Raw genomic sequence first — 12,136 nt, forward strand, 5'->3', positions numbered from 1 at the left:
GAAGAGGAGAGAGGGATTTCAGAGTGGAGGGGAGCAGCATGTTTCAGAAACTCCAAGGTATTGGAGGCTCGACATTCAAACTCTGCTGGTTAACTTAGTTAGCCTTCTATAGCTCTACCCTAGTTCCTAAACCTAGAACACCCAAGACAGAAAGGGGCCCACCACTCCACGTTCCCGTGATACGATCATTATATATTGTATGTTTTACTTGCCTTTATTGCTCAGAAGTCAGGGCTCAGCTTTTCAAGACTGTGTATTTGTAGACCAGAATGAAGGGTGAAAATAGTTTTAAAAACCAGTACGAAAAAGTCACAGGCAATAGCATTTTTAAACATTTTGTATTATAAAAACTGGTAGCCATTCAGTAAACTAAATGAAACATAAACACAGAGGGTAACAGGGTTTCATAAAGCAAGCAGTTGTGTTACTCCTGCTCAGGTCAAGAAATAGAGCTTTTCAAGAACTCTGGAGGCCCCCGGGCTCCCTTTCCCAGCGACAGCCCCTTCCTCTCTCCTACAGGGAGGCATGGCTGATCTGACTTTAAAAAGAATACTCTCCCTTGCGTACTTTTCAGCACATCACTGCAAAGTCTTTAAGTATTGTATGTTAGTTTTGCCTGAGTTTTTGCACTTCACAGAAGGGACTCCCATAGTGTATGTTGTTTGGTTTTTGGCTGTTTTCACTCAACATTATGGCTTTAAGGTGTATCCATAGTGTTACAACACAGCTGTTCCTTCCTCTTCATTGCTGTAAAGCCCTTATGTCCCAAGAACATGCTACAAGTCTCCATTTCTGCTGTTGACAGACACCTGAGTGGTTTCATTTCTCACCTGTCATAAGTAACTGTGGCTGTGAACTTTCTTGGGCATGTCCCCCAGTCACAGCGGGCACACATTTCTCTAGGTTATACACTTTGGAATAGAATGAACGGGTCATGGAGTATGTGAGTCCTCAGCTTTTCTAGATAATGGAAAAATCATCTTGCAAAGTGGCTGCACAGTTTCTAAGAGTGGAGTGATAATTGTATTGTATTGGCGATAATTGTATTATTAAGGTCATATATGAATCTGTCTCATGTCAAAAGAAGATTCACCTCTGTTTATTGGAGTTTGTTTGTTTTTCCCTCCCTTTCAGAGGAATTTAAAAGTTTTGCCCTAAAGCATCCAGAATACGCTAAAATATTTACAACCTACCTAGACCTCCAGACGTGCCATGTGTTTTCATTACCGAAGGACGTCCCACCAACTCCCTTGTTCGCCAGCAATAAAGTCAGCCCCGAAAATCATGACGAGAGCCCCTCAGACAAAAAAGATGACTGAAAGCAAATATTCACAATAAGGGAAGGATTTTTCCTTGAAATTGCGAAGGCATTTGTTGATAGTGTTTTCAAAGTGATTTCTGAGTAATGGTGTTTAAAATGAAGAGCTTTTTTAAAAAAATAAAAATGGTAGCTTTTCTTATTAAAATGCTTTTATCCACGTATGTGTATTATTAAGTAATATTCCCTTTCTTTTATGTTCTATTGTGTTGTACCGAGGGGTTTCCTGGTGACAAAGATGTTTTTATGGATTTTCCAGTTTAATTTGCAAATGCAAATGAATGAAATGATCTCATTTATTTACTGATGAACATTAATCAGTGCTGCAGAGAGTTTTAAAAAGTGCGAACACTCTTTAATCTACTTCCCTCTAAGGACATGAAGTGGGAGTGTTATCTAGAACCCCTTCCCATTCCGGAAATAGGAACGCTGCGGGATCTTATGCCTCTAACTTCCCAGATGGATTCTTTCATTTCTAGTTCAGTTTCTTGGATGACGGAATATGATGGATTGGAAGGGAGAGCTCCCGTTAATTCGATGAGACTTCTTAGAACTCATGTCCTCTTAATTGCAGATTTCCTTACCCACCTGCAAAGGAAATCATATCGTTCTACAGTTTAGATCTTTGTGTTAAAGAGCAAGGCTCTGGCCAAAGGCTAAGTGGGAATTGCCTTATTGCAGGTAACCATGACTGCCTGCCTGGTGAGAACATGAATCACTTGCCACGGAGGTGGCAATTCAGAATGCAGGGCTTCCCGAGGAAGGTGAAGCAACAGCTTAACCTCCTGGCAAGAAGCTAGGCAGTGACCCCTTTCCTTCAGGTGACACAGTAATCTCCCCCAAGTGCCGTTTTTATTGGATGTCACGCATCATACCTATTGTTAATGTCACCCGCATTTGAAATTTTGGGAACAGAGTATCAATTTATATAATGCGATGTACAAAAAGAATAGTTGGTTCATTTCCGAATTCTGTCTTTGAATTCAGTCTCCTTGTATTGGTGGTGTTTCTGAATATATTGCCGATTTACCCCCAAACTCATTTTTTAAAGCCATTTGTGAAGCAGAGGGGGGACTCGTCACAAGGGGTGAGTCATCATTTCAAACTAGTTTTACACATTAAGCTATGAGTGTTCTAATTTAATGAATGAATTTGGATGTTAAATGTGTTATCCTTCCGTGTACAGGGCTGTTTGCTTTTTCTCTGTCTTAAAGCTGTGTAGACAGAATATTGAATGAGCTGAAAACAGTTGCTTCAGTAATTAGAAAAATACCTCTTTATAGTAGTGTCTGCATATGCAGTGAGAAGGATGTACTACTCAGGTACCCTGATTGCTTTTTATCATAGAAAAGCCACACATTACTCCTGTGACTTATGAAAAAGTAGCATTCTAAACCAAAAGTTTTCTATGAGGCTCTTGAAAACGATCCCTTTGTTTTACTGTCTTAAAATAATACCTTATGCTCTTGAAGTCCACTTCTGCCAATGTAATATTCCTATTTTATTATGTTACTTGAATAAACAAACTTGCTACATAAAATTTTTGGCAATTAAAAAATTCTGTTTTTGCCATTTTGTCTCAAAGGTAATATTACCTTTTTAATATCATGGTTTGAACGTGTTTGCATATTTATGACTGTGATTCATCATTCTTGTTTGCATTTAAGCTTTATGAAATGTCAGGCATGATATGACTGTAATGAAAAACTCAAATTTTAGCCAAAGTTGTAATAGTTAGTATCCTTAAGGCAGCTGACTTTCAGCTGGTGGGGCGTGTGTGATAACACAGTCAAAATCATTAAGGTCCCTGTAGCCCAGGCCTCTCCTTTAGATTTCCTTCCAAGAGGCTTTTTTCTCCTTTAATTAGGAATCAAATTTCATTAAATCAGGTCAGTACACTATGGTTTCCTATCATCGCTTAAAAAAAAAATAGGTTACTCTTTGAAATGAGAAATACTAGATCCTAAGTCCTATACACCATAAAAATTTCAATCAGAACAGTCCTGTTGCAGGGTAATGACGTGCTACATGCTTATGGACCCAACGGCTAGCATTATGTGTATTTCATACTCCTCTGCCACTGTTTCTAGAGTTTTGGAAGGCTGGCTATGACCGCTAGCAGTGGTCCCTATCACGGATACGGAAAAGAGATGCCTCCCTTTTAGAATTCAGGTGGGCTGCCGTCTGCGGGAACACTGGCTCCAGACTGGGAAACTCTCCCCTTCACACTACTGCAAATGCAAGGTGGGAAGTTGGCACTCCAGGCAGGGTGGACAGGTAGGCTCCCTACCAGAAAAATCCTTGTGTAGGGGTGCCTGTAGGGTGGCTCAGTCGGTTAAACTTCCGCCTCTTGATCTTGGCTCGGGTCATGATCTCAGGGTCATGAGATTGAGCCCCGGGTTGGGTTCCGTATTCGGCACAGTTTGCTTAAGATTTTCCTTCTCCCTCTCCCCCCTACCCCCATGTGCTCTCTCTCCCTCTCTATAAAATAAAATAAAATAATAAAAATTTTTTTCAATCCTTGTGTGTTTGTTTATATTTAGCAATCGCCAAAGAGGATTAAAAAAAATCATGAGAAGGGAGTTGGGGGAAATTGGAAGGGGAGGTGAACCATGAGAGACTATGGACTCTGAAAAACAATCTGAGGGTTTTGAAGGGATGGGGGGTGGGAGGTTGGGGTACCAGGTGGTGGGTATTATAGAGGGCACGGATTGCATGGAGCACGGGGTGTGGTGCAAAAATAATGAATACTGTTATGCTGGAAATAAAAAATAAAATAAAATAAAATAAAATTAAAAAAAAAAAAATCATGAGTCAGAAACCATTCCCTAGGAAAGGAGACATAGTCAGAGTCTCCCCTGCCCCGGGGCCATTTCTGATCTCTTAGATAAAGTTCCATTTTTTTGTTGTTGAAGGGTTATACGAGGGGGTAAATCGGCGCTGCTTGTGATCTGATAGAGGTGAAAGCCCACAGAGTTCTTGATCCAGTATATAGCTCACAGACTTGAGCAAATACGGTCATACCCCCCAGACCTCGTGTCCCTTCCGGCCCTTTTTATGTAGCGCTTGTTTCCAGGTGACCCATAAACCTCTTGAGTGTGTGTGTGTGTTGGGGGGGAACGTGCTCTAACAAGTGTCTCCCCTACACTGGGATGCCAGCTTGCTATTTTTTCTAACATGGGAACCTCAGCATGTTCTTTTCATGCTGATGAAAGAGTCTGTGTGCAATAGAAAAGATAACAAAGAAAAGAACAAACAGAAGAATCGTGGTTACTTCTACTGCCCCAAATCTACAATTACTAATTTTTTGCAATGTTTCATTGCACCCTTTTTTCTAGACACTCTTACATTCTCAAGGTAACGATATGCCTGTTACTTTATGCTCTGCTTTTTCACCTTTTACGAGGTCATTTAAAAGGTCCCATAAAGGTACATTTTACACTGTCCCTAATATTCCATCAGATAGCTAGAAGATAATACGTGTGTGATATTCTCCTCAGACTGAACACGAGAGTTTGGTTTTCATTTGGGGATATTACAAAGATCCGACTCAGTACTCCATAATGGTTCATAATGAGAAATAGTTTGTCGATGGACTTATTTTTGATTTCCAAATTCTAAAACGAAGATTTCACTAAAGATATTATAATTATTAAATTTCATCTTAAGCTAATTTTATTGCAGGAAAAAATTGATATTGTTATCCCAGATTACATAGAGTTTGGTCATTTTGACGTCATGTAGGGGTTCACAAGTTCATGTCTTTCAAAGGTAAGTACGGGGGTGCCTGGGTGGCTCAGTGGGTTAAGCAGCCTACTCTTGATCTCAACTCAGGTCGTGATCTCAGGGTCATGGGATCAAACCCCACTTGGGCTCTGTGCTGGGTGTGGAGGCTGCTTAAGAGTCTTTCTTTCCCTGTCCTTTTGCCCCCACTCCCCAAAAGGTAAGTACATTTCATCTTTTTAAAAATATTTATTTTTCCCTTTGCAAAAGTAACAGACTTACTAATTATTGTAATAAGTAATAACAACAATGGCCACCAGTCTGGAGTGCTTACCATGTATTAGGCATTGTGCTAAACGATTTACAAGTATAATTCATTTAAAGACTTAATGAAAAATTGGCACTGAACAAAATTTAGAGCAATCTTTAAGTCACTCATTTAATGGCAGAGCTTGGAATTAAAACTGATTTTGTCGGACTACAAAGGCCATGATTCTAATCATTTACATATAGCATCACCGTTGCCATATCTATAGAATTTATAGATTAGTATCTGCTATATACATTTTCCTACTTGTGGGTCTTAGATACCAAATTTTGACTGAGTACTTAAAGGGAAGAGTGACAGAGTTGGTTCCAAATGGCTCTGGGCAATGGTTGATATTGGAAAAGATGGGTAAACTGAGGCCCAGGATAGGGCAGCTGAAAATCCAGAAACCTTCCCATATGAATAATCCAAGTTGCTGTAAATCAATGGAGAGGTCAACTTCAGGATCCTATGGTCATCTTTTCCTTTGTGGATAGTGAAGGAGCATGGGTGCTTTCCTTCTTATGGGTCCCTCTGTTGTGGGTCACTTTTTAGTCACGTCTCTGCTCTCAGAACAATGTTACATGACCAGTAAGGTCACGTTGGAAGGAACTGAAGACCAAGTCAAAATAAAAATACCTTCATCCTCGTTGTTCTGGAGGCTCCCCTTTGCTGTTCTCCTCACTTATACCTTTGCCCTCCTATAAATTCCCTTGCCAGACCGAGAGCACCATGATTGTCCCAAAGCATAAACTAGTTACCACTTCTCCGGTAAATGTTTTCAAAAGCCGCCCATTGCAGTTTGGACACAATCCCAAATATTCAACATGGCCTTCAAGGCCCTACATGGTCTGGCCTCCCTTCTCTGGAGGTCTAGATCTTGACCGTCTTCTGTCTCTCCCTCACTGAACCCCTACTACCTGCTCTTTCCTTTCCTCAAACTGACTAAAATCCCTTCCAGCCTTAGGGGTCTGTGTAACTGGTTTTCTTTCTAGTTACAAGGCTGCTCACCTGCCTTTTTTTTTTTTCCACCCAGATTAAAACAAAACAAAACAAAAAAAGCTTCATTGAGATGATTCACACATATAATTCACCCACTTAAAGTGTGCGATGCAGTGCTTTTTTCTATGTTCCCAGACTCGTGCTGTCATCACATCTGATTTTTAAAATAAATTCAGATTCCAAATCAAACATCATGTCCTCAAACAGGAATCCCCCACTGTCTGATCAAAACAGCCCATCCTGTCTCAGACATTCTCAGTCCCATTACCCTTGTGGCTGGGCTTTACACCCCTGGGAAATTATTTGCTTATATATTTATTGTCTGTTACCCCTACCACTTCGGAGGCATGCCCAACATGGAGCAAACACTATTTGGTAAATGAACAATGATAACGTTAGGTTTTCTTGACTGTGCCTCGCATCTCATGAGAGCAAAGATCATCTTTACAACAAAGTTGAAAACCTGGCATTATGACATCCCTAACATTCATGGAGAAATGGGCTGGGAGAGGTTCTGTCACTTAGGCCAGAGTTATATAACTGGTGAGTACCAGGGCTGGAATTCAAACCCAAGTCTGTCTGGCTTTGAATGAGGGGACTTCTGATTAGGCGAGGTAACTTGAACCCATAAAATAACTAAAGGATATTATATGACAGGTTTCAGTTTCCAGAAACATGGATACTAGATATGGCCACAAAACCCGTAGAATGCTGAGCAAAATGTCACAAACATTTGAAATGTTAGCTGAGCATGCAAAACACCAAGGGAAACCATCCCTGGGCAAAAATGAAAAGAGAGTTGGAAACTGGAACTGAATGAAGGGATAAAAGTTCTAAGGGACACGTGGATTATTTGTTTGTCTCAGTAACAAAGGGGCTCAGTATTTTGCAGCTCTACAAGGCAAAGCACAAGGTTTTTGTTTGAGGTGGGGATCTGGGACCAAGATCTCCAGGGAGAAAAACAGACATAGGAAGGGCTATGCTCTCGGGAAAAGAGTAAACCAGAAACATTCAACTTCTGGCAAAGGATGACGGAGGAAATGTTTCTGTCTTGGCCTGGATTCTAGGCTGGGGTTGAAAAACCTTCCCTCTGATCTTTTAAAAAAATTTTTTCATATCTGTTCTTTTCAATGTTTTAGAACTCATGTTATAGCCCAGCCAATGGTGTGTCTTGGTGAAGAGTCTCATGGGTTCTTGTAAAGAGAATGAGTGTTCAGCAATTGCTGGGTGTAATGTTCCATGAATATAAGTCAGACCTGGTTCGTGGATCACTCAAGAAGTCCTCTTCTACCTGACTAGTTTTGTATCCCTTTCTTCTAGCAGTTATTGGAAGAGGGCTATGGAAATCTCCAACGATATAGTTTTATCAACTGTCATTTGTCTGCAGCTTTGCCACTTGGCTCATAATCGTTTTTGATTGTTACGTCGTTTTGATTAACTGACCCTTCTGTCGTGATGAGTATTTATTTCTTCCAGTAATACCACTTGTCCTGTTATTAAGCAACTGCTCAGCCTTGCCAGCGTTCTTACACTAGTGTTTGCCTGCTTTATCTCTTCCCTTCCTTCCTCCTTTTAACCCATCTGTGTCTTTATACTCACAATGCATCTCTTAAATGACTATTTTGTGGTCCATTCGGCTCTTCCTTTTTATCTTGTCTGGCAATTCCTGCCTTTTCATTGGAGCATTTGGTCTACTTCTAGTTAATGTAGTTATTGATATGATTGGATGTGAGTCTACATCTTGCTTTTTGTTTTCTATGTTCCATCTGTTCTTTGATCTTTTCTCCTTTCTGACTTCTTCTGAACTAATTTTTTTTTTTTTTTAGTATTTGTCACTTGGTGTTTTCTTTTGGTTTATTAATTATATTTATTTTACTTACTTTTAGTGGTTCCTCCAGGGCCTACAATATAAACCTTTCCTTTAATATCATCTACTTTCAAATACTAATATGCTTTTTAACTTATAATGTAGGAAGCTTATAATATGCTTCTGTTTTCTCCTATCCTATCATTTGTACTATTGTCATGTATCTTCTATGTGTCTTCAACCACACAAGACACACTTATCATTTTTGTTCTAAAGAATCAAGTGAAATTTTGAGGAAAAAAAAGTTCTATTTATCAACACATTTACTATTTCCAACTCTCTCTTTTTCAATTTCTTCATATAATTTCACCTTTCCATCATTTTTCCTAAGCCTGAAGAATGTCCTGGAACAATTCTTAGAGTACAAAACTCCTGACAATAAATTCTCTCTGCTTTCTTTTGTCTGAATATGTCTTTATTTTGCCTTCATCAAAGACGTATTTTAGCCAGATACAGAATTCTGTGTTGACTTCTTTTTTCCTGTCAGCAATGTCAAGATTCCATTGTTCTCTTGCTTTAATTGTGTCTGATGAGAAATTAGAAATTATTCTCTTCGTGGTTCTCTTGTATATAATGTATTTTTATCATTGGGCTATTTTGTTTTTTCTTAACATTTTTTTCTTTATTACTAGTGTTGAGAAATTTTATTATGATTTTCCCTCAATTCTAACCACTGTAGAATATCACAGCTGGGATAATGACACGGATACAGTCAAGACACAGAACATTTCCACCAGCACAAGAATTCGTCATTGGGTTCTTTATAGCCCCTGCCCCTGCCCTCTGATTCCCACCTAACCCACTTTAGTCTCCGACAACCACTCGTCTACTCACCATGTCTGTAGTTCTGTCATTTCAAGAATGTATCAATGGAATCATAGAGTATGTAATGTTGGAGAGACCTGTTCTTTTCACTCAGCGTTTTTCTCTGGAGATTCATTCAGTTGCTGATTCTATCAAGACTTTGTTCCTTTCCTGTCGATGACATGAGCGTACCATAATTTATTTCACCCTTCACCCACTGATGGACATCTGGGCTGGAAAACGGGAACAGAAAGAAACTTCTTTAACCTGACTATCTGCCAGGAATCTCTAGCAAAAAGCGCACTGAATTATGAAAGTATTCCTTCAAAATCCAAAAGAAGGCAAGAATGTCTGCTGTCGCTGCTTCTAGTTCCTGTTGTAACGGAAGTCTTTGCAAGCACAGACAAATGGGGAGAAGATCAAGGAATGAGAGGACAATGTAAGGTATAAACAATGTAAGAAACTCTACAAATAAATTATTAGAATTAATAAGAGACACGGATACCATAAATTGCATTTCTACATATAAGTAATCATTAGAAATGGAAATACTGAAAAGGAAGATATCCGAAAATAAATTGGAAATACATTTGTAAGAACTTGTGGATGAAATTATGAAATACGAGTAAAAATATGTTAAATGAGGGCCAGATAGAAAGCATAGGAAGATCTAATTAAACTTACAGGCTGACTTGACATGATAAACGTGTATTTTCCACCAATATTTACATCAATTTGAGCAATTACAATCAAGAGCCTTCTGTGGTATGGGGTGTGTGTGTGTGGTATGTGTGTGTGTAAAAGACAAGCTGATTCTAAAAAGCTTATTGTAAAATGTAGACAGAAGTACAAAGAGTCACCTATAACAAGTTCCGAAGACAAAGAAACCAAATTACATGTGCTTGCTATGGGGTCCTGCCACCTCTGATATAAAACAGGATTGTAAAGCTATGGTAATGAATGCAAAGTGAAATCACGCCCTTGTAAAGTAGACCGTGGACTCATAGCAAGCCTGGAGAAAGATCTCTCCTTTACTCGTCTTACTTTCTCCATTCATTTACCTTCAGTAATAACTATGTATCGAGCAGGTAATTAGTGCCAGGTCCTGATATAGATCCCCGGCATACAATGGTGAACAAAACAGCAGTCCTTGTCCTCCTGGGATACAGTCTTGTAGAGACAGATCATTCAAAAGTAGAAACGAACCTGCAATGGGCTTACGAAACAGGAAAGTACAGTTGCTTTGTGAAGATATCGAAGGGTACCGGTACCCAACATTGAGGGAGGAAGTCCTCCCTGTATCAGGAAGGAGGAGCAGAAGTTAGAGAGTGGAGGAGGGAGAGTTTCTTCCAGCAAGAGCAAAAGGTGCAGGGGAAAGCCAGGCTTATTCACGGAATTATCAGAAATCTAGTTTGTTTGGGAGGTGGAAAGATCCCGGGGAGACCGACCTCTTCGGATTAATTGCGTTGCTTTTGAAGAGACCTCTTCCTCAGGTGTATTCCCTATACTTGAAAGGAAAAACAAGACATGCCTCTCACCTCGTCTGAATCTTAAAATCCCACCTTACTCCGGGGATGTGAAAATCCCCTGGACATGGAACAAGGCACCCGCTGGAGTATGGATAGAGGCATTAAGAAAGTGAACGGGAGGGCACCTGGGTGGCTCAGTCCTGATCCCGGACTTTCAGGATCGAGTCCTGCATCAGGCTCCCAGTTCCTTGGGGAGTCTGCTTCTCCCTCTGACCTTCTCCTCTCTCGTGCTCTCTCTCACTCATTCTCTCTCAAATAAATAAATAATATCTTTTAAAAAAAAAAAAGTGAAAGGGAAACTAATCGGTTAAAAAATACATGGTGGTGTTATTTAACTCATGTATGTGCATCTTTAACGCCAATGGTTTTCATTATTTGCTTTCAGTGAAACTGAAGGTGGACCAATCAACTTGTGAGTCTGTGGATCATTACATACAATCTTTGATTGTAGATACGTGATTTTTGGTAAATATCTTGAAAGTAATTTAAATAATGCTCTATAACAAATCCCTCCATTCCTACCACTGACATATATGCAAATAAGCTTTTTCAGGGCTTTCATCCATAAAAAGGAAAATGGGGATAGTACTGATGGGGAATCATGAATGCTTGTAGCAGTAAGCAATACTCATGAACAGACACAAGAGGTAGAGAGAAATCTTACCCATCTTATTAAAATGCATTTCCAATGCGTTTTGTATCTGATACTAATTTCCTCTGTATTTGATAGCAGGAAGAATGTATAATACATTCCATTCAATACATTCAAAACAGAACATCTAAGACACACATAAAGATTAAGAGAATTGGGGGCACCTGGGTGGCTCAGTGGGTTAAAGCTTCTGCTTTGGGATCGAGCCCCACATCAGGCTCTCTGCTCAGCAGGGAGCCTGCTTCCCTTCCTCTCTCTCTGCCTATTTGTGATCTCTGTCTGTCAAATAAATAAATAAATAATCTTTAAAAAAATTAAGAGAATTGTGGTAGGTGATCAATCAAAGGTTATTGAGCTTTAACTTGTAACACAGAAACACAAAGAGTGAAAGGAATATTATAAAACAACCAAATCTTTAGGGAAAACTCGCTCATGTATGTTATTGTTATTTTTGTAGTTATTTTATTTTTTTAAAAAAGATTTCATTTATTTATTTGTCAGAGAATATGAGAGCATGCATGAGCTGGGGGAAAGGCAGAGAGAGGGAGAAGGAGACTCCCAGCTGAGCAGGAAGCCCAACCTGGGGCTCGATCCCAGAACCCCAGGGTCATGGCCTGAGCCGAAGGCAGATGCTTAACCAACTGAGCCACTCAGGAGCCCCTTTGTAGTTATTTTAAATAAAATATACACACGCTGAAATGCATAGATCTAACTGGATACACTCATGTGAACCATCCCCTTATCTCGGAAAGTTCCCATAAATCTCTTTACATTCAGTCATCCCATCACCACAGAGATGACCACTATTTTAATTTCTATCACTACAGATTAGCCTGCCTGTTCTAAAAATCCTATAAATGAACTAATCAGATGCGTACTTTAAGTACATAAATTATGTGTTCCTTTTGCAGAATGTAACTGAGATTCATCTGTA

General features: G+C 39.6%; 1 protein-coding gene across 1 annotated transcript in view; it reads left to right on the forward strand.

Annotated features, from left to right (window-relative positions):
- LPCAT2 (lysophosphatidylcholine acyltransferase 2) overlaps nucleotides 1-1,466 on the forward strand; it is a 65,697-nt gene extending 64,231 nt beyond the window's left edge. The window contains exon 14 of the mRNA XM_032324097.1: nucleotides 1,135-1,466. Within this exon, the coding sequence (XP_032179988.1) occupies nucleotides 1,135-1,319 (185 nt within the window). The 3' untranslated portion in view covers nucleotides 1,320-1,466. The remainder of the gene's footprint in view (nucleotides 1-1,134) is intronic.
- The last annotated feature ends 10,670 nt before the right edge of the window (nucleotides 1,467-12,136 follow it).

The sequence above is a fragment of the Mustela erminea genome, chromosome 19 (assembly GCF_009829155.1).
Source record: "Mustela erminea isolate mMusErm1 chromosome 19, mMusErm1.Pri, whole genome shotgun sequence".
NCBI classification, from domain to species: domain Eukaryota; kingdom Metazoa; phylum Chordata; class Mammalia; order Carnivora; family Mustelidae; genus Mustela; species Mustela erminea.